This window comes from Apostichopus japonicus, chromosome 8 (assembly GCF_037975245.1).
Source record: "Apostichopus japonicus isolate 1M-3 chromosome 8, ASM3797524v1, whole genome shotgun sequence".
In the NCBI taxonomy this organism is placed as follows: Eukaryota; Metazoa; Echinodermata; class Holothuroidea; order Aspidochirotida; family Stichopodidae; genus Apostichopus; species Apostichopus japonicus.
Window position 1 is genome coordinate 34605574 of NC_092568.1, and position 24287 is coordinate 34629860.

General features: G+C 37.0%; 1 protein-coding gene and 1 long non-coding RNA gene across 2 annotated transcripts; both read right to left on the reverse strand.

Moving 5' to 3' along the window:
• Positions 1-1747: 1747 nt before the first annotated feature.
• Positions 1748-13951, reverse strand: LOC139971728 (uncharacterized). Its single transcript, XR_011794457.1, has 4 exons — positions 13862-13951; positions 6797-6863; positions 5484-5652; positions 1748-4080 (listed from the first exon to the last, which is right to left on the reverse strand). It is a non-coding gene; the product is annotated as an uncharacterized lncRNA (long non-coding RNA).
• On the reverse strand, positions 7644-9888 carry LOC139970411 (uncharacterized). Its single transcript, XM_071976060.1, has 2 exons — positions 9416-9888; positions 7644-8677 (listed from the first exon to the last, which is right to left on the reverse strand). The coding sequence occupies exon 2, from the start codon at positions 8634-8636 to the stop codon at positions 7644-7646; it is 993 nt and encodes a 330-aa protein (XP_071832161.1). The 5' UTR covers positions 8637-8677; positions 9416-9888.
• Positions 13952-24287: the final 10336 nt, after the last annotated feature.

Sequence of the window (24287 nt, forward strand, 5' to 3'; positions counted from 1 at the left end):
CCCACACCCCCCCTCTAGCGACGTCCCTGGCAGTAGGCCTACCTCAATGTGCGTCAATGAATCAACGAATTTTAAGGCCGACTTTGAAACTCATGCGATAAAGTCAGCACTAACGCTGTAATAAACATGGGCCTAAGCCGGAAATGGGACAATAGCCCCTCATCGAATTTTTAACTTAAACATAAACGTAACATTGAAAGGGAAGAGAGGAGATTTGATACACTGCTTGAAACATTTAAAAAGGTGTTATTGTTCCTGCTTTTTCTTGTCGTTTTAGTGAAGCCGACTGCCCCAATGTAAATTACGGAATAATCGGTCATAGAGCCATCTCGGGCCCAATTGAAATTTGCGTGTGGCAAGGTCACTAAAGTAAAAAAAGTTTGAAAGATTGATGATTTTATGCCGCATTATTTATATATATCCCGATAAATGCAACAGTAAGTGTTGGAACTGGAAGACATGTCAGACGTGAACAACCTAATGACTCTATGTGAGGAGAGAATCAACGTGCAAACTTCAATTGGGGCATGGACGTCGCTTAGGCAGTTTTTTGGGGCAGAGATGTGTTCATACCCTCCAAACCACTTTAAATGTAATACGAATAGGAAATGTGTGTATGCTCGAGCGAAACAAAACATCGTGTGAGTATTACTTACGGTACACTGTTAAAAAAATTTCTGTAAATTAACAGAAAACGATTGGAAAAAAAGTTTCCAATCGTTTCCTGTTATTTTTACAGACAATCTGTAAAAAGGAATTAACTGGAAAATAATGTTTTCTTTTTACATAGTTTTCCAGTTAAAATTTTTACAAGAATAATCTGTTAAATAGAATAACATAAAAATTATGTTTTATTTAGCATTTTTCTCATGTATATTTAACTGAATTCTTCTGATAAAATTACAATTTATTCCTGTTTGTTTACAGACAGTTTTATTGTGTTTTACTACCAAATTCTGTCTTTTTACAAGTTTTCGATGTTAATTTACCAAATCGTCTGATAAAATTACAATTTTTGTCTGTTTTTTTACAGACGGTTTTACTTCCAAATTCTGTCTTTTTACAAGTTTTCGATGTTAATTTACCAAATCGTCTGATAAAATTACAATTTTTGTCTGTTTTTTTACAGACGGTTTTACTTCCAAATTCTGTCTTTTTACAAGTTTTCGATGTTAATTTACCAAATCGTCTGATAAAATTACAATTTTTGTCTGTTTTTTTACAGACGGTTTTACTTCCAAATTCTGTCTTTTTACAAGTTTTCGATGTTAATTTACCAAATCGTCTGATAAAATTACAATTTTTGTCTGTTTTTTTACAGACGATTTTACTTCTAAATTCTGTCTTTTTACAAGTTTTCGATGTTAATTTACCAAATCGTCTGATAAAATTACAATTTTTGTCTGTTTTTTTACAGACGGTTTTACTCCTAAATTCTGTCTTTTTTACAGGATTTTGATGTTAATCGTTCAGTCAATTTGCTTAAATCTTCTGATAAAATTCAAATTTATGTTTTTTTTACAGACGCTTTTAACGTGTTTGTCTACCAAATCTGTCCTTTAACAATTTTTTTATGTGAATTATTAATGGTTTATCAATTCCATAAAAAAGAAACATAAGTGTGAAAATTTGATATTGACAATTAAAATAAATTGATGGGTTTTATCTGTCTTAGTTTACGGCAAGGTTTCTTCAAAAAGAAAGTACATACTTAAGGAATACGCCAAAAATATCCGGTAGAAGTACGTTGAAATGCTCATGTTTATTTTCACCCTTTATTTACACAACTTCTTCATTCATCTTGGAGTGAGGTCTTCCCCAAAAACATGCACATACAAAGGTGCTTTTAACCTATCACTTTTCACCACTTTACTAAAACTAAAAGCTTCTTAAGTAGATACTAGAAACACAAAAACTCAATTATAAAACAACAAGTAGAGAACTTAAACTTCAACACTGAAACAATAATTCTACTTTTCAAGATTTGAGAAAAGACTGGTGACTGATATCACAAACTTCAGGCCAAGGCAATTACAAACCAGTTACAAAAGTCTGTATAGGAACAATAAGAGATACAGGTTTTGCAACTGTTCTCAAGAGGTGGTAAGATCACCTTACACCAAAAGCAATACATTGAAAGCTATTTCATTTGTTGCTATCTTTGGTTAGGGCCAATTAAGTTGCCCAAAAAAACCACAAACTATGTGACCCTTAATTTTACAAACTGACTGCAATTATATACTTTCTAAATGGCATATACTGCAAAAAGCTCTTCACCGAATATTAAGCTAAAGTAAGATTTTTCATACAATAATATCCTTGTAATGTATTTATAATCATATACTATATTATGTCAGCCTCCTCACAGTATTAAAAATTCTCCATAGAGTTGGTCAAGGCATGTGGCTTATGACCAACTATTCAAGAACAAGTATATGATCATCTTCTGTAAATCAGTTTCAAACATTATTTTTCAACCCATGGACGACAAACACCCTGGACAAACACCCTGAAACTATCCCAAAGTGGGCATTTCAAATGGAAAACAATCATTAGCCAAAACCTTATTACATGGTAGGCTTAAGGGTTAATTGAGCTTCAAACTTTCTAATTATTATTACACAACTTTCAAACATTTTCATATAAAGCTGAGCCATGATATCATGAACATGCAATCATTTCTGCAATGCAAATGTCAAAATGGAAACTAAAAACACAGAACTTAGTAAATCAACAAGGAAGTAACTTAAAGTCCAAAACTGAAACAGTAAACCTCTTTTTCAATGTTGAAAAAATTGGTGCATGCCAATATAAACTTCAGGCCCTGTCAATTCCAAACCAGATGTCTATGAATACCAAGACTAAAATATAAATTCCAGCCAGAAATGGATATTCTCACAAGTACATTAATAATTATTTGATGGAGTATTTCACTGGGGTAGGGGATGTAGAAAGGGAAAACTTGGTCTTAATGCATAGGCAGTGCAATTCCTATAGACCCTACACTACACACAGTAATAGACAAGCATACGTTAGTATAGTTTTGTGGCACTACACACTGTAATCACACTTTTTTTTAAATGAAGTAGTTTAAATAATATCACATAGTATAAACTCACCACTGAAAACGAAAAATGGCAAACATTTCACCATTTAAGGAATGGTTCAATGTGCATGAGCACTGGTATTAAAATGAACCCATTGTCCTTGTAAACATTTATACTTATTAGAAAGTTTCCTTTCGTGGCTACTGCCTTAATGCATGCTATGATCAGGAAATCCACTGGATGAAATTTTTCTTCAATTGAATAGCACTCTAGGAAGAGGATAGAAGGGGGCACAAATTTGCAGTCAATTCTTTGGGCAATTTGAAATGTAAGGTCATAGAAGGTGTCACATTTACTATCAAAAGTGAACTTTTAGCAGGTAGGTGTAACAATATAGTGTTAGTAATAGAACCTCATATTAATCAATACTTTATATGTCTGAATAACATGCCAACATGAATGAATAGAATTCCATAAACAAACTCTACAGTCTCATCTCCTGCTTGCTTCAAGTCCACCTTAGGTAGAAAATGTGATGCAAAGCCCATGAAAATGCATATTTTCAGTTCTCTTTAATTATCTAAAACAAAATTTCATCTGAAACCATTCTGCTTTAGAGGCACAGAATATGGAGATTGGTGTGCAGATTATTTCATGTCTGTGTACTCAGTACTGATCGTAGTTCATAAAAACATCATCCACCTGAACGTTCCTTACATATAAGCTGAATGTCTATATATATGAAGGAAACACTAAGAGTGGCTAAAGGCGACATTGAGGTTCCAGCCAGAAGTAACCATCTTAACTTGATTTTGAATGAGTTGAATAAAAACAAAAAACAAACGTTTCTAAATGGTTCCTGTAGTAACTAAACTCGAAATAAGTCCACTGATCACCATACTACACTGTTTGATGTTTTTATTGCTTTGTTGACTCATCCTTGATATGTCCCAAAAGAGACAACACTTTGGGATTTATGGCTGAGGATTTCCTACTTTTTCCTGATGTGGGTGGGTTGATTCCAACAAAGCACCTGCCAAAAAAAAAATGAGTTGATTTTTGTTACTTTTGGTGGGAATTAATATTTTCATCGTTGACCTTGACACTTGACCAGTAGAAAACCATGTCTTTAAAACATGATACTTCTGAAAATTTGTTGCACATTAATTATTCACTTCACTGTTTCAGGTATAAATTAAATGGCTACTCACACTGCTTTCATATTAGTTTGTATTTATAATTATGAAAGTCATAATGATTGTGGTCAAAACATTTTGAAGCATATTTCCTTATTCACAATTCTTTTATTACTTTTTTTTTGAGAACAGTTGTTGTTTATAACAGTCAATTCCACAAGAACACTGTCCATGAAATCAATTTGGAATGTACAGTTTGAAGGATTAAAGCCTGGGTCCCATCTATACAATTCTACAAGCAGTAAATTTTAAACAAAGTCCGACGATGAAACACACAGGGATGAGACTGAGCCGGGGAAAAAAATCTGAAATTTATCTATCGCCGCCCTGGAGGAGGGGTTTAAGGGGAGGGGGTGTCCCCCTCCCCTTTAGAAATTTTTTGTCAGGTAAGGAGGGCTTAGATGCAAAATGGTGGACTCTAGATGGAATCTATCACATCACGTAACTCGCCAAAAAAAGTGTGGAATTTCTGCTTGTATAATTTATCCATTAGCTTTTTTGAACCAAAAAAAGGCTTTTTTGCTTGCTTTGTGCTACTTGATTCCACCACTGGTCAAATTCGGTGTTCCTTCCCTTCACAGTCCAGCATGTCGGCAAAAAAATAAATAAATAAATAAAATAAAAAAATAATAAAAAACGCGAATTACGAGAAAAAACGCGAAAATGAAAGAAAAAAAAAACCGGAAATCCGCGTTTCCGCGGAAGAGTCTCATGCCTGAACACAAGAATCAACTTCAAAATCGACAAAATGCAGGTGGATTGTAGTTGAAAGGAAATAGGACACTGATCTTCTTGGAGCAACGATCAGGATCGACTTTTTCAACCGTGCATTTTGTTGCAAGTTTAATCCCAATGTTGATGGGACTAGGGCTCTACAAATAATGTCACTGCATAAATATTCTACGATCTTCAAATTAATGATGCTGTTACTATTTAACACTAAACACCTACTGCAGCAGTTCATCTAAACTGAGGTAAATAATTGTTAAGTTAGACTATGACCAAATTTCATGTAACAGTACCTTCAATGGTATTCTAAGTTGGGATCATGATCTCTCTAGACAGACAAATTATGACTTACTTGTGTAACTACTCAACTGAATTTTACACTGGTTCAAGTCTTTCCCAAGTGTTGGTAGAAAACACACTATACAAGGAAAACACTACCATGAGTTACAACTCCAATCCCAGCTATAACCACTACTGTACAAATATTCATTCATATTCTATTAACACTTACCTCTGGATGAACTCCAATGTCACACAGCTGTCTGCAGGATACTGAATGTTTAAAACATAGTATGTGGCAAAGAGGTAGGCAAGGGCACTCTGAAAATCAGCAATAAGATGATTGACAACTACCTTGTCAACTGCGATCATATACTTCCGCCCGGCCAACAGTTTGGTTCCTGTGATATCAATATTCAAACAAAGATAAAAATGTCAATCCGAGTTTCACTTTGTCATTATTTTCCGAAATTGAATTTTTTTAGTGCTGTTACGGACTAAGAATATGTTTCCATTCTTTTACTGAAGGATTATCATGTAACATTCTCAAGAGTAGTAACTTTTTTAGGGACCTTAAAAAAGGTATGTCCATTAAACACTTAACTTAGAAACTGCAATGACAAGATCAAAAGTGAATTGCAAGCAGAACCCACTGATTTTTCACTGAATGATGCAAAGCCTAAATCAGTGGACAACCCCTCCCCCACATTGGAAGAAAAAAATTCTCTGCCCTGCCTCTGTAAGAATAGGTATCACACCAAACAAGAGCATTGGTCATCTATCTATTGCCTTGCATCTTGGATTCTATGCAAACCTTATGCATAACTTGAAAGGCCAAATGCAATTACCCCATTCTGACTACAAACCCTCTATACTAATTCATAAATATGTACACGTCATTCTTTTAATCTCAAAACAATGTTTCTGTTACATTTTTACCTTTACTACTGGACATTAACGTTCTGAACCAACCTGAATGAGAGATTTGAAGGATTTAGCTGATGCTTCCAAGTAAGAGTTGGATGATTGCTTATGCCATTACACCAAACTGAGTCAAAATTACTGCCGCCAGACTGATCCCTAAATTTTGACAATGGTTTGTGGCATATTTAGAGCCACTTCCCATCATAGCCAGAAGATGTAACTTCAATAATTGAATCTTCTCTTTCATCTAAATATCACATTATACTAAATCTTGGCAAACTGCTTCTCAGTATCTAACAAGTATCTACCACACTGAAAGCTAGTACATTTGTTCCCATGTCACATTTAGAACACTTTTGATAAGTATATACCTCTATTGCACAATTTGGAAAGGAAGACTTTGCATTTGAATTAAGAAACAGGAATTCCTACTATAGTCTGAGCCTAGCAAGGGATCAATGGTAGGAAAAGACAGGCTTGGTAAAACAATCAGTAGTATTCAAACAAAATGTTGAGCAGGATCCAAGGGATACTTTAAATCTGATGTGCTTAAATATTGTTGATGAAAATAACAAAGCTCTGTAAACAGAAACACCCGAAATGTACATTCAAGAAGCTTACCCGAAACAACAATACAGGGTGATGGAGAGTTCAAGCCAGAAACAGCCTCCTGATCACTGCTTGTCTCCTGGGAAAGTAAAATATGTGCAACTTGTATTTTAAAACCTGAAACTTATACAAAGTTGTCTGGTGGCAGAAATTGGATAACAATTTGATCTGGGCCCCATTCTACAAAGAGTAACCCACAATCTTAGATTTGATTCATAGTCTGTGTTTAACTTTAAATCACACTCAAGACAAAGAAAAACTCTGTATGGAACAGGGCCCTAGTTAGGATATTATATAGCAGTTATATATATATATATATATATATATATATAGCAGTTAATTGTCACCTTAGTGTAGGTCAAAGTTCACTTCAGTAGCCATCATGATGGCAGTCTACATGACTACTCATTACTAAATAATGTTTAATTATTGGCCATATACAGCACACAATTTGACCAAGTCTGTATAAACACACTTAAAAGAACACATGTGGCATTACACCTCGAGTACACACATTGCTTTTGGCATGATCTAAGAACATATTCTGCACCTGTGGCATAGTCAGGTTGTTGTCATTGGGCTGATCTGCAACTCTATGTAAGGTGTCCTGAAAGGCTGATCAACATAACACTACAGAGACTATAACAATGTGACACTGAAATTGTACTTAAAATCCCAACTTTGCCATCCCTTGCTTAAAATTAGGCTTTCAACTAATCTATGGTTAGTTCAACTTTACCAGGGTGAAATTGCAACTTTTTACTGTAGTCTTCAACCTTATCTTGCTATAATATTTGCCAAGTAATTTACCAGCATGACAACCTTTGCAAATAAATGAAATAGAAAAAAAAATATCAGTTCACTTTATAGAAATACTCACCTTTGAGAGGTACAACAGGGTATCTACTTTCTCCCCAAAGTAGCAAGTAAGTAGCCAGATTAATCCAGGCATATCAGGAGTAAGATCGTTTGTTTCTGCTCTGGCAACTTCTATGGCATCAAAAACATCTTTTAAAGCTGGCTTTTTGGTAGCAACTTTCCTCAAATAGTGCATAACAGACTGACCTTTGGTATCTAAAGATTTAGAAAGAGTAGGCATCAGTTCAATACCAACCAATTCATGAAAGTGGCTCATCATACCAATGCTTTCCAGGAGAAATGGGTATTCTTCTATTATCCCTATGAGGGTTATGCTGTTTGTATTGATCATTGTGCGGATAGTGAAATACAACAGTTTCATGTTCATCTGAATGATGTCTTCATCCCACTTATCTTCATTTTCATACATTTCCTTTAGTTCAAGGGTTCTCCTTTTTTGAGATGTTTCGTCTTCCCTCTCTGGCAACCCTTTTGGTTGCCAGTTCTGACAACCATAAGAGTCTCGTTTTTTTGCTCGCTTAGGCTTCTGTTCTGAAGACTCATCATCTGATGTGCTGGTCAATGAAGACGTTCCTGGCAGATATGTTTCAGTCCGCCTAAGGTTGTTGATTCTGTTTTCCATTTGCTTAAGTACAGATTCAAAGCCATCTCCAATAACTTCACCGCCTATGTCATCTCTAAAGCTTGCTGGGTAAGAATCAACAATTGTTTTTGAAATAATGGCAAGATTCTTACGGCCCGGATTGCGATTTTTCTTCATGATGTCATCACATATTATTCGTATCATTTCCCTTCTGTCTCTTGGTGATGGCCTTGTACATTTCTTTAATGAATCACTTAAGTTCTTAGGCATTTTGTTCCACTGGACTGTAAAAGTTTCCACCCAGTGCTTCTTTAGTGAGGTAGGAGTTCCTGGACTTGAGCTGGATGACTCTGAAGAAGCAACTGATCCGACTAGTTGAAAATCTTCCATTCCCAACTCCAGTTGGTGATTTAGTTCACTTGGGGTAGTATCTGGCGAAAAAAGGAAAAATTGAACATCAGGGCCTTGTTTCACAAAGAGTTATGCTCAGTCAAGTTTGATATGTAGAACATAAGTTAGCAATAAATCAAACTAAGACTGAGCGTAACTCTTCATGAAATGGGGCGAGGACTACCTCTAAAACTAACAGAAATGTTTTCAATGAATAAAAACATTAAATTTCCAAGAAATATGTAAGAACTAGTGTAGCCTCTTGTTGCCACATGTGTACATAACCAGTCTTACAATGATATGAAAGCATTAGCTACAAGCCAACAAACTTGCATTTCCTCATTTCTCTAAACAACTGCAATTGAAATCGATACAGAATACAAGTGTACAGTATGCCATTGGCAAAACGAAAACACTGTCTATCTGAAAACAGGGATGAGAATGTGTGGACATAAAAGCACTGGAATGTTTAGTAATTACAAATTTAGAGTCTTGTACATATTTACACTGCAAAGTTTCTGTTAAGCAACTGTCCATGAATGATTACCTCAACTAAGCAGATAAACTTGCAAGATTACATGTAGGCTGTTCAAGCATGATCTAGTCACAAACTCTTATTTCAGAACTGTAATGACTTTTTGTACTGATTTTTTTGTCCTTTTGGTAAACACGATAGTTTCCAGGTCACATATTGCCTCCTCACTCTGCAAGTACTGTGCTGTGCACACTAAATTGGCCTACTACAAGTAATGTACAAAATACTGGAGTCTGGACGATACAGTACCTTCAACCCTTGTAGACCAAGCTTTCAAAAGCTTTCTCCGCTGAATTGGTTTCAAATTGTGGAGATCCTCTTCTGTAACATACTTTAAATCTGCAACACTTTCAACTCCTGCTCTTATGAGCAGTTCTAGCACCTCCTTAATCTTGTAGGTGGGCAGTAGTGGAAAGACATCACTCACAGCACTCTCAATTGGACCAAGAAGAACAGTATCATCTGAAGATGTATCTGACAGTTCCAGTTTGAATCAACACAAACCACTCTGCCAACAGCAAGAAACATATAGCTGACTGATTTTGTTAATGTGAACGTCTGTCACTATTGAGTTGACACCTCAAACTGACAAATACTACTATACTATTTTTACACAATGGCTCAAGCAATAAATAATGACCACTGCATTGACCATTCCTTTACTATAGCTCAGATTACTTTGTTTTCCTGCACTATCAAGAATGTAGATCTTTGTTCAAGGAAAGATATCTACTCAGTACATTATAAAGCCTGAATAAATATGTATTAAATAGCAAATGCAGTCCCAAAATTTGAATTTGTGGACTATGACAGGCCAAGTGAGGAGTGAGTGTTCACTCACATGAAAACAGAACTAAATGAATAAATTGTTGAATTGAGGCTAGGTGCAACATTTCTGTTGTGAATCATCCAAATGCTCTAAAATTTCTCAGAGAAGCACCAGCATTGATATTTGATAGGTTTATTTGATGTTTGAAGCATTGTTGGGGAAACTGCATATATGCCTTACATGCAATAAACATACACAACTTAAAACGATATATGCTGAATGTACGGTATTAGACCCTGTGTAAACATGTGACATATTGAACACATGAGGCAAGGTAAATGCATGCACATACATCCATAACATGGCCAAGTACCATCATCATTGTTGAGAAAGTCATGAGTGGAAACAATTATGCTTCAGTGGAAGCAGGAGTCTTCCTTGAACTGGATAAGCTGACAATGGATAATAGTCACAAAGTTCTGAAACCTTCAGACAGTCTATATCATTTGATGGTTGCAGCAAGTACACACCTAGTTCCTCAAGAAGGGTAGCATTATGCAGTTTAACAACAAGAAATGCATCATTGTTACATAAAAGAGTCAACAGAATACAGCCAAATTGCAAGACTGAATCTGTACATTTGCATGCCACAAACAAACCTGCACTGTACTGAGTACCATAGACCTTTAATTTGTTACTCACTGTGGCTGAATCAACCTGTAACTTTTTTGAATGCAGGGAAGCCCTAATTTCAGGACTAAAAATCTCAGGATTTAGTTGCTCACCTTTTTCAATGAAATTTTTTTCAGGAAACATACTCCCTGCACTATTATATGCCTGCAGCTGCTGATGTCTTTCTGACAACGTATGTGTTACATTAACAAAGTTATGGCAATTCCTAGCACACCGTTTGAAGTAAGAGTGTTTGCTTTCAAACCTCAGTGTCCACACTCTGATTAAAGGGCCAAACTTAACTGTCAACTCTGGATAATGACAAAGAAAGTGATGTTTTGGTCTAAGCTTCACCTCAGGAAAGATTTGTTTTCTTTCCTCATGGTACTCTTCTATTAACACCTTCAGATAAACAATTTCATCCCATGATATTTGAGGAGCACAAACAAGCTGAACAATCTCTCTTAAACGCAGAAATTGTTTCCAAACATTGTCAGATTTATCCAAAATTTGCTGGCCCACCAAAATTGGGAGAAGTTTAAGCAAACACCAGTTCTCAACTGCATTTCCACCAAGTCTGCTTTTATTTGAATTTATCTGAGCAGGCTTGTTATTGATGTCACTACCAGTGAACTTAAACAGTTCTAACTTTCTGTTTAAGTCTTGGTACGTAAACCAATGTCTCTGATTAACCCAGTAATCGATATAGAGTTTCAAATCATAATCCACTACCCCTTCAAAAAGGTCATGGCCCAAGCAAGGTGGCAGGCCAGGATTACAGACATGGAAATAATTTAAATTATTGAAGAGGGAGTTAAATTTAATACCCTCAAAGCTATCTTCACCAGACTGTTGGAGATGTTCTACACATCTGTCATATTCGGTGGGACTTCTGCACTTTCCCAGAGCATATGGCTCACCTGACTGAAATTCAGCTGAACTCAGTAAGCAATACCTACAATAATGTTTAGATGAAAAGCTTTCAACAAATCCGCCAATAGTGTGTGAGCCTAAATTATCTCCTAGTATGCATGCCAATGAACCTTTCCGAATTTGCCCACCTTTGACCTGTACACCAGTTTCTTCTAGTAATTTCAAGTCTCTTAATAGCCTTTTAAATACTTTTTCTTGTCCATACTTCTTGAAATCAACCTCTCTACAAAGAAGTGCAAGTTGCAATGACTCTACCTGGGACCTATACTGAGGAGGAATGTTTCCCAGAGTGAAATACACAGCCAATATTTTATGTTTCTTTTTGGCAGATCCAAGTGGATTCACTACTTCAAAGGCATCTTGGAATAAAATAACCGACAATGCACTTTCCTCACTTCCAAGAAGTGTATTTTCTTTGAAAATTTTCCCATCTGTTATATCTGTAAACACTGGTAGCTGCATGTTGTTGGCTCTCCTGTCTGATTTTATTGGAATCAAGTCATTATCAATGAGAACTTTAATTGTCTGCAAGATGGGAACATAATGACAGTAATGCATTTTTCCTGAAATATCCCTCCCAAGGGGAACAGCTTCTGGGGAAACAAAATTCAGTGACTTAAAGTACTCTTTTCTACTATGTTTTGAGCGCAGTTCTCCCTTCTTACTGTCCAAAGCAACATCCCACTCATTTCCCAAGTTAAGGTCATCTAATAATGAATGAATACGGTCATTACAAATGTTTTCGGCCCTTAATTTTGCTGTAAGCCTAACTTTAAGAGATTCTAGGCAAATGTCATGTATGTTTCTTAGTTCCTCTACAATAATTTGTACGGTTGATTCTGGGACTAATTGTTTCCCTTGCAGCTTAAGTAGAAATAATGCAAAACTTTTCAAAAATTCCCCTTTTGACTGATCAGAATTACTCTCAACTTCTATGACATTGTCATGTTCAGTTTCCCCAAATTCCATATCCAAACTTTCTTCTGCAGTAGTGGGCTTATTAGCATTGCCAGTTTCTACATCACAAATATTTGCTGTTTCTGAAATTACAGCATCAAATCTGAAACTTTTGTGAGCATTTTTCACACGTTTTGCACACCAATTTCTGTGGCAACGAGACAAATGAACACAAAATGTTGCCTTTTTGTGGTACCTTCTCTTGCATGAAACATACGGGCATTCAACTGTCTGACCATTATTCATGTGACTTTTGAGATGACTTAAAAATGCATGCAAATCAGAGCATTCTTTCTTACAGTATGCAATAGCACACTTCAGTGGTACATTAACTGAATGAAATCTGTTTGACTGCTCTACATGTCTCTGGTTACGATGCTTCCTTGTTATATGAACTTTCAGTGCTGTAAAAGTTGAAAATATGTATCTGCATCCTTGAAAACAGCACCGAAATTGAGAATTGGCTTGATTTCTATGGCGCCGTCCATGAGCCACATACTCACTCACTGAACGTGTTGTTACCTTGCAAATGTTGCAAAGTCCAACAAACATTTTTAGTCTCACGACGTACAGAACTATGAGAATACGAGTAGGAAAACGCTGCCAATTTGGAAAAGTTTGAATAACCTACTTATAAACCCACACCAATTTCATTTGCACTAATTTCGGTTGTTAAAGCTACAGTGAATTTACACAATTTTTATATGTTTGAAGTTGAACATGTACTGAGTACAGCTACAGTACAAGATATAGGAAAGCTCTTGCCTACTTGCTTCTTTTTGTACACATGATTTTGTCTAGATGCATAATCAATGCAAATGGTTGTATCAAAATGATTGACAGACTGTGGTACTGGTAGTGTGGACAGGTTCAGTCCAACTCATACTGGTTCTCACACAGTAAAACTACTGTAGCATTACTGTTAGGCCCTAAGCTTTGTTGGGTATCATAAGTTTTCAAAGCTAATGAGTAATGTTGGCTTAAACTTAATCAACAATTCGGTTAAAAGTAGCCTATTAATATTAATAGCCTAGGCTACAGCCGCACAGGCAATAGCAAAACCTAAGTTTTTAAATTGTATATGGGCCAAGCCTATAGGCCTAGGCCTAGGCTATTATTTTATTTCATCAATATCGCTCCGGACTAAGACCACAGTTAGCCACTGATGCCTAACGTTATGCTAGGCCCTTCGCTATTCGGCCTAGCCTATAACTATAAAGCATCCGTTATACAAAAACATTTAACAGATTTTCCGAAACGGCAAGAAAAAGCCTTCTAAGAATTTGTTATTGATGAATAGTCAATGTTTCTACCAACTTATTTGCTAACAAAACTTGAATGAATTTCCACTACACCCACCTCAGTCGAATATTGAAAAATTCTCCTGCGTCATCAGTGAAAAGGCAGCAAGTGTTGTGTACTGCATGCTGGACGCAAGCAGTAGTAGTATGTACGTACGTACGTGGTCGGAGTTCGGTGCGCTGTTGTATTGTACGTATAACTGAAAAAGTTTCTTGTGCACTGATACGTCAGGCCGTGGACTGTTATTTTGGCGGGAAACGTTAATATGCATATGTTACACTCGTGAACCCAGGTGGAAACCGTGACCTTAGGTCACCGAGCCATTGCGAAATCACTGGACTGCATTAGGTGTGCCATACACGCTGTACGTTGTTTTCCACTCCAATGCAACCCTTAACAACATCAATCTGTCTCACCCACATGCTCGCTGTATCACGAAATCGATCGGCATTTACTCAAATTTAAATTATTTGAAATAAAAATGCCCAAATTAAATAGATTTTTTTCCGTCTATTTAGTGCGCATTCAATGCCAATTGAAGACAGTTAATAATGATCACAATTTTATTAAACCCCAGAGCTTCCGTGCATGGGCATCGCCCAAAGGTCCCGAAAACACATTGACTAACCTAGGGCCCGAAGCGGGTCCCTGGACCACACACCCGAGATGAGCGCATCCCATATATTGTTCAGTCAGATTGTGCTTGAAGAAACATACGATGAATTGGTCTATAAAAGGACCCTATAGTGTTGCTAATTGAAACACTAGATATTTGTTTATTCCGTAAAAATGAAAAGTTTCTGTTTAAAAACATTTTTTTGTCGTAGTAAATACAAATTGATGGTAAAAAAAACAGTGCGATCATGTTATTGCAATAAAACAGATATAAGTTGTAAAATAACAGGATTTTTCAACTGTTACTTTAATTTACAGTTACTTCTGTAAAAATATTAATGATTGCAGTCAAATTTTGTTAAAAAAATAGAAAATAATTGTTTTCTAAATAAACAGAAAATATATGTTATATTACATTTTGTTTTTGTAGCAATACAAACTGTTTGTAAAAATACAGTAATTTTTGGTTAATGGGAAAAAACCGGAAATTTATGTTAAAAAAGTCTGTAAACTGACAGATATTTTTAACAGTGTAGCGCACACTGTCACTTACGTTTGCACAGTGTGAAAGTACCGTTTGCGGACCTACGTGAAGTTGGGCTAGAATACGATTCCTCCTGAAGCCCAAACCACGAGGCATGCATGTGAATAAACGCAATAGGCATTGCATGTAGTGAGAAAATTTTTCGAGCTAGACTAACTACTCGATTGAGTTCAAATGCGGTTGTATTTCAAGCTCAATGAAACCTTTCTGTTGGATTTAATGACGCACGGAACAAGGAACGTTTACGTTTTACAGTAGGCCTAGGTGCATACAAGGGAATCTACTTTGTTTAGAACTTGGATTTTCTTTCGGATGTTATACTAATCTACGTTTGAGACTATCATCACTATTGTTATTGTGCCAGTTTGACTGGTAAGTGAGCACATTCATACATCACTCTGTATAAAACCCGCCAAAAACGTGATCTTGAGATTTACGTTACTTTGGGTCAGCTTGCGAGTAACCTCTTCAGATACTGGGAAATCGTTGCGAAATCGCCGCAAATTTCGTAAAAAAAACAACTTGTAAACACGTGGTGAAGGAATCAAGAAACACCATGATATTCATTATCTATTTATGTCTTGAACATTACGCCGGAAAATAACAGTTATGCTGACACGAAATGCACGCACAGCACCGTACTGAACAGTTCACAACAGAAAAGATAATCACAGTGACGTCATTCACTGACCTGAGGGCTGTTCAAGGTCGTTGCAGTGTTTGCAAATTCCTAAATTACGGAGACGAAAAAACGACGTTATAATTCCCTTTTTTATAACTTTCCGGTGTGCTATTTGGAAAATTAAAAAAATGTGTTGCTTGGTAACATATGAACTACATTATATATGAAAATGAGAGATTTTTTTTCTGTCACTATCGTTCTATTTTAACCTTGTGGTAGTTTAATCCTCCATAGATCTAACAGGGCAAAGTCAAACTAACTGCCTATTTTATCCAACTTTCTCTTCTTGTTAAAAACAGATTTTAATATTACTCTTAGTTGAACCAGTTAAATATAATAATTGAAATCGTAATGAGTTGAAAAATCCAGAACAGTGAATAAACCTTCCAGCCTCCACCGGGATTCGAACCCGGGCCTCACACTTTATATGCGGACACCCTAACCACTAGGCTATGGACGCTGATTGTAGAGGTTCGAAACCGGTAAGGAAGGTCGTAATGCCCCTGTGGGCATTTGTCACCTGTATCGAACAATACTTGTTCTGTTTTGGTGACATATTTGCCTTACTCTACAGATCAAACATGATTCTAACCAACTCTAAGTCATTTGTGATTCCTAAAGCCGGATCTCGAAAAAGATACTTGAAACAGAATTGGACAGTGAAATGGTGGTAAGCGACAAAGGCAAAATGAATATATATATAATTGGAAATATATATATATATATATTCTCATCAAACATAACCTGTCCTTAGAACTGTTGGACTTTTAGAGACTACAAATTTACAGCAGCCTTTGAAGTCTTTCCATCATCTTTTAACCTTCATAACAATGTGATAGGACAATTTGGTATTTATTTCATTCTCTTTGAGCTTGAGTCTAGGGAGACTTCCAAAACTTGTGTGTCTAAACTGAGCAGTCAATGCCGACTAAAGATATTGTAATAGATTGTGAAAGTAATCAAATACTAAACATGACAAAAGCAACTTTCAATATTAAATTACGTATATCTGCAAAGAGCTGTTTACAGTTTGCTTAGATTAAAGTTAAACATGTAAGAGCAGTGCCTACTTTCCATCCCCTAAACCTTTCACTTCCCATTAACCCTTCCCTTCCCCTAAACCCTCCCCCTTCGCCTTCCCCTAAACCCTCGCCTTCCCCTAAACCCTTCCCCTAATCCCTTCCCCTAATCCCTTCCCTAAACCCTTCCCCTAAACCCTTCCCCTTAAATTCTTCCCCTAAACCCTTCCCCTAAACCCTTCCCCTAAACCCTTCCCCTAAACCCTTCCCCTAAATCTTTCCCCTAATCCCTTCCCCTAATCCCTTCCCCTAAATCCTTCCCCTAATCCCTTCTCCTAATCCCTTCCCCTAAACCCTTCCCTAAACCCATAAACCCTTCTCCTAAATCCTTCCCCTAATCCCTTCCCCTAATCCCTTCCCCTAAACCCTTCCCTAAACCCCTAAACCCTTCTCCTAAACCCTTCCCTTAAACCCTTCCCCTAAACCCTTCCCCTAAACTCTTCCCCTAATCCCTTCCCCTAATCACTTCCCCTAAACCCTTCCCCTAAAGTTAACCCTTCCCCTAAACCCTTCCTCTAAACCCTTTCCCTAAACCCTTCCCCTTAACCCTGCCCCTAAACCCTTCCCCTTAACCCTTCCCCTAATCCCTTCCCCTAATCCCTTCCCCAAACTCTTTCCCCTGATCCCTCCTCTTTCCCCTAATCCATTCCCTCTCCCTACCAGTGGCGGAACGTCCATACAGTCGGGGGGTGGCGTATCCCCCCCCCCCCTGACGGACTCAAATGGACTGCTGGCGCCCTTTTCAGCTCTTTACCCCTTTTTACTTATTCGCGATTATTGACTTTGTATTGCGCTCTCATCTACCTATTGACATTTGTCACATTTTGTTGGTGTAATTTGGCGATGACACCTATTTATTTATTTATCTGCAAATTAGCCAGGCCCGGAAAGGGTCATTTCCGGCGATCTAGGGAGTATCTTTACTCAAAAAATTTGTGTACGCTACGCGTCAACCTGTGGTGGCGCTCCGCTTAGATAGTGTCGAAAGTGCCCCTACAGACCATTCTCGCCCCTTCTGACCAATACCCCTAGCTCTGCCACTGCTTCCTGCCTTTTTTTCTTGAGGGGTGGTTTTGCTAAGAAAAGAAGGAAAAACAAATGAATCAAAAAGAAACTTCAAGGACCTATATTGCTGACCTGAGACTTACCAAACATGAACAGATATGCTACTTCGCATACTATCCATTGTATAAAACAAAATCCCATTTGATGTCAGGTTTAATTGGATAATATCAGTAAACTTCTGGTTTATCATCAGATAACAGGTTTTCAGGACCAAAGTGGAGTATGTCACTTCATGTTAGTTTACATTTCAAGTCTTAGATTTTCAAGGCTGCTCTGTTGTTTTACTCGGGCAAATTTAATTAAGGAAATTAACTTGATTGGTTCTCGAAGTTCTCTATTGCTCAAAATCAGAAGCCGTCAGTCCCCCTTAAAATTCCCACCAGAGTCCATGTTGAGAGTTATGCATGGTACATTTTTTGTGCCTTCAGCCTGTTTTAGATTCAGCTGTTTCATTGTCCTTTTTGCAACCTTGTTATTTAACCCTGTCCTATGTTTTCTGTTTCGATGGCGTGACAATAGAAAAGGAAAATAAATCTAGTGGGTGTCATTGTTTGCCTAAATGTTCTGCATAATTAAAGAGTAGTTATAAACAACAGCAGGCAGCAATGATTATATCACTTTCGATGTCAGATTGCAAACTAATCTCATGCAGTCGCCAAGAGACAACGATACAGTGCTTGATAAAGCTTGGATCAGGAGTTTATATGTTACTTCCGTCGAAATGTTTATTTGTGTTATTTCAATCCCGTTAAAATTATAGCACTTGTTAGTGTTCCTTTATCTTACCCTTTAGATCAAGTTTGATGGAGCTAAATTTCATCCTACCACCCTGTTTGATGTTAATGGGTGGGTGTTGGAGGCGTGAGAGGGAGAGAGGGGGGGGGGAGGAATCTAAAGTCAAACCTGTGACCACGTGACTGCAGAATTGTGAACTTTGACATTTGTTTTGGAAAATCACATATATTCCTATATATACCCAGGTAACATTATGACAATGTCTTTAGTTAGGTATGGATGTTGGCCTGAACATCATTCAGCCTGAAAATATGTTACATTGGAACCTTGACACCGTTTAAATCATTTTGTGGACAAAGAAAACGTTGGATCAGTTTAGACCATGCACATACAACATTTTCACAAGCTAACACTTTGTCAGATTGCCATGTTTTAGCCACCAGTGATATACTTCATGAAGGTGTGTAGGGCTCACTATACTCATGAAAATGTGTCCTATTCTCTGACTCACACAAACACACACAGACAGCCCCCAAATTTATTCAAACTCCATTTAGCATTGACTGATGCTGCATTCTGGTGTAATCACTACAGAGTGGTTACATGACAAATGATGTGACTGTTACGGAATACCTGTTAATATGGTACACCCATGCACATAGCAATGGGAATGTTGAAACCAGGCAGAAGAAACTTCAGAGGGTTGCCTTATGAAAATATTTATAACACGAACAATGACAATATTCCTTTTTTTGTATCAGATGAAACTGTTAAACAGCATGTAAAGTGCACTCTTCTCGTTGTAACCACAACGATCTCTTAGTTGGATTGAGAGCTATTTACTATTTTTAAACATTACGTGTAATTATTAATTGGTTTGGCCTGAATGACACAAAATTACAACCCATCACAAAAAATACAGCTTTACCTGAAATCCACTTCTGTGGGTTCTGTTTTAGTACTATTTCTCTCCCATGTTACACTCTGTGTTTGATATGATCGCGACCTATGGATCCATTTGCCCCTCATTTCATTCATGTATCACATGCCCAGCAGCCCAGGTTGCTTTAAAAGTGCAAAAGACTCTCATTCATTCCAGTGCTCGAGGAAGGTACATTTTCATAGCCTAATCTATCCAAACGAAAAATGGCAATTGATTGCTTTTTGCGTGTATATCAGCCAGCTCTTGTGAATGTCAAAAGATATTATACTCCTACTTCTTTCCATTGTGGTGAGCTTTTGTTCTGCGACATCATGCAATTTTTATCAATTTCATTTGCTACTTTTGCAAGCTCGATAGTCGGCATTGACGTTGGCTGAACATTAAAAGAGTTCTTTTTCATTTCCTTTCGTGTATCAATGCTTTCTTTTCAGGCATTAGAAAGTGATAATGCTTTTGTTTATCGCAGATCTAGTGTTGCGGCTAATGTTTATTTATACTTTTATTGAGACACTCCTTGTGAATATCATAAAAAATAAATAATAAACTAACATAAAAAAGGCAGAGCTTTTGAGAGCAAGACTTCAGGAGATGGTTGCTACCTATTTTTAAAATTTTTTTTTATGTTAAGTTCAAACCTATTACAGCCATAAATATACAAGGAAGGAACATGGTTATCTATACGCTTTGTTTTTACGTGATGAATAGTTTTTGACGAATCATACTTAATGGCTTGAACGAAAGGGTTTTGGTCATGAATTCAAAGATATGAATAATCATAATTTCAAAGATATGAATAATCATGGTTGGGTGGCATTGATGAAATCATTAAGTTGGGATGTTTGGATTGAAAGAAAGTTGAGGAATGGCAATAAACGACAATGTTAATAGAGTTTCTAGAACTCTGACCTTTCTGATAAAATGGGTAACTGCATTGTTTGGTACGAAAATTTGTATTAATTTATTTCTTACTAATGTCGGGGGAAGCGGACCCGATGGGGAGGGGGAGGACCACTATATAGAGGGGAGGAGGGTGCATGTCCATGTTGAAACTTGTCTCAATTTAAAACATACTTACAATTAAAAGACATCACAGACGTCCTGAGAAGTTTGTCATGTTCAGTTTTCTTGAAAATCAACTTCTTAGAAAGTAATACCACAGAAAAGGAAAAGAATAAGTTCCCCATGTTGGGGTTTATAGTTGCACTCTCAATACTTTTATAGGTTTGGTAGTACCCAAGTAGAGTGCAGTATTCAATAAAGGAAGCAGATATGAAATAGTGTCTTATACAAAGTCATCGGTACATAACCTAAAAATATGTTGGAAAGCAAACCCAACGGCTTTAGCCACACTGAGGCATTGTAATTTTTCTTATTGAACGACCCTTAAAAGGATTGTCTGGTGGCCCAAAGAAGTTACCTTAAAAAATAGTAAATAATTTTCCAAACATGTTGTAAAAGTATGAGAACGCTAATGTTGCGTTTGACAGAGAAACGATTTTTTAATCGTTATGGATAGACATTTCAAATATGATTTGAACAGTACAATACGTGACGTCAGCTCTGCCATAGCAGATTGCGTCATAACCCACCCTCCGCACGCGTAATTTTTTTTCCTAGGAGGGTTAGGGGTAATTATCATATATAGGCGTATCCAAACCCTCGCGCATGCGTGTTACCCATAGACACGCGTTACTCATCGCTCGCTGTAATACACATGTGTGGGCCGGGTGTACGTGGGCATTATGTACGCTGTACAACGCAATAGATCTCCGCTGTACAGTTTTACAATGCAGTTTGCCTTTTTGGCCAAGGATTACCAAGTGAGAATTGAATAAAATAAGTGAAAGAAATACAAATTAAAGCGCGATCAAATCGTCACCCTCAATATCATCACATAATTATTTTTCATTTGTACAATTAAACAATGATGCAAAGCAGATAAAGTACCGAATGACTGATAGTTCATAAAAGCAGGCTTAAGTTTGTATGTAGGCCTACTATATCAGTATCATGTACATGTTACACTTTACCGTAACATTAAAGTTTACCGTGAAGCTAGAAATACATGTAATGTAGGCTAGCAGATTAACATTAACCAAATCATTAAATTAATGTCAGTCGCGCACAATGATGACGACAGATGAAATCCGTACATTGTGTCTAAAATCTGGGTGAGAGAATTACTTTAGTAAATGCAATTGTATCGAGTAACTTTACATCTAGGGCGAGATTCCAGCTGAAGATTGGCGCAAGGATTGTCAGTCGAACAGGTCTCCATTGTTGCACGAACACATATACGTATATATGTGTGCAAAACGTGAATCGCGTCGCACACACTGTATGCACGACTACTACTACTAGCTATAAACTTTGTACGAGTAACACGCAAGCGCGAGGGTTTGGATACGCCTATATATGATAATTACCCCTAACCCTCCTAGGAAAAAAAAATTACGCCCTCCGCACAGTACCTATAGGGTAATCACAACAAAAACAGCGTTTGTATACAGATAAATTTCTTCCTTAATTTCCGGTGAAATTTCTTAAAAATTAGATATGTTTTCAAAAACTCCTTAAGCCGCCATGTACTTGAGCGGTGGTTCCGTGGTCTTTGAGTAACAGAAGGTAAATTTTAACAGCAGACTCTGAGTTGTTCAGGCTATACATCGCGCTATCCAGCTCTAACGCGAAAAATGTTCGCATGTAGGCTGTACTCAAACGTTGACAATCGGACAGTTCTGCGAAGCCTAAGCTTCTCAGTGCTATATTCTGCTCTGACAACGATTCGATCAATTTCTTCAATAATTTCCGGTGAAATTTCTTATAAATTAGATATGATTTAAAAAACTCCTTAAGCCGCGATATATGTAGTAGATCGGTGGTTTCGTGGTCTTTGTGGAACACAAGATAAGTTTTAACAGCAGGCTCTTCGTTGTTTATACATCGCGGTATCCAGCTCCAGCGCGAAGAATGTTCGCGTGTATAGGCTACTCCTAACGTTTACAATCGGACAGTTCTGCGATGACATCGATCCCGCCAAGTTTCATCTTTCGGTTTAACGAATACTTTACAAGGTTCCTTTTACTGTTAATTTGATCCGTGAATTTTATTTCAGCGAGTTCGAAGAACAGTTAATGAACTGTGGTTTGAGTGTGAGTGTACTATGTGTAACGCTATACCAGTACACCAACCGAGCATCGTAGTATATACGTTCGCGAGTATGTACGTTATATATATGAGGCAATTCAATGTGCTTACACGTGAGTTAATTTGCTGCGGAATTGGGAGTGCTAACTTCAAGTCGCCTGTTTTGCCTATCTGCAAGCACTACGTCAAACACCATATTGAAGCGTTCGAACAAACGGTACTTTTGGTGAGAAACTGGTGAATTTGAAAACCAGATTTCTACAAGAAGAAAATGTCGAATGGGGACAATTTTTACATGGTTAGAAAGAGAAAAATGATAACTACAAGGACAATGTATCAAAATCTTCCACCAGACAATTCCTTTAATATTTGAACTAAAAAGTACTGTTGAAGATTGTTAAATTATAAAATCATGCTGGTTACCTTCAAATTCTAATTAGCCACAGGTAACGAGAATTTCATAAATGTTGCAGAGACAGGTAAGTTTGCTGCAAATAAATCTCAAAGGCAGCTAATATTTGTTTTTTTCATTTCTCTTAAATTTCTTGAAGGAATTCAATAATTGTTTTCTCCGTGGAAGCAGTGAGAATCTCTCTGATAATTAGAAAATTCAATTGCTATCAGTTTTTTTTTGGGGGGGGGGGGGAGGGGGGACATTACAGAGACGAACTATAGAGTACCATATCCGGTGGTGGACAGTGGATATTTTAATTTAGCAAGAAAGGAATACATTTTAATGAAAAATGATGTTTACTTATAGGTTACTGGGGTCTAAAAAGTAACAGACTTTGATTCCTTGCCAGAGGCAGAAGGGATCTATGTAGCGGTAATGGCGTGCATGCGTGTGTGTATGTGACACTTGCTTGTTAACACGGCAACTCAAAAATTTCATGGGAGATTAACTTCATAATTGGTATGTGGATCCTTCGTATTGAGTACAAGAACTCTATTGTTGTTTTGTGAAATTCAATGTTCATTTGGGGTCAATAGAGGTCAAAGTCTGAAAACTTTGTAAATGATAACTCAAAGAGTCCATCTTTGTCGAACTTATGATCGATCCACATATCCGGCTTGGTCAAATGTCAAACGAGATCAACAGGTGTCAAAGTCTGAAAACCTTTTATACATGATAACTCCAAAATTAAAGCTACAATTAATCTGTGAAATCTCTCAAGGCTATAATTTTCTTTCGTTGAACATAGTTCGGTCAAATTCAGTTCAGTTTAGTTTTGTAAAGGGGCTCTTTAGATCTTCAACAAAACATGCAGTCTTCCAGGAATGAAATCTGCTTCAAAGAGTTGATAGTCTTGTTTTAAGCACACTCAAGCAGGCCCTAATCATGTGTCACCCTCTGAGCATCAAGGGGTCAACAGTTACGTCATATGGGGGGGGGGGAGGGGCATTGGCTCAAGAGGTCAACAAGTTATCTGAAATAGTGTCAAAATTGGCCATATGCTCTGTGACGTATACTAGATGACTTTTGCTTTGGCAGTATTAGTTGTGAAAATATTTCAAAGTGTTTAAATCTTGTCATGTAGAGCTCTCATTCAACAATTATTAAAGGGATGGCTGTAGGAGAGCAGCTCAAAAATTGTGTAAAAAAAAGGTCCTTTTATTGATACATCTATGTGTCTATATATCACATAGGAAGACTGTTTGATCTAAACATTTGG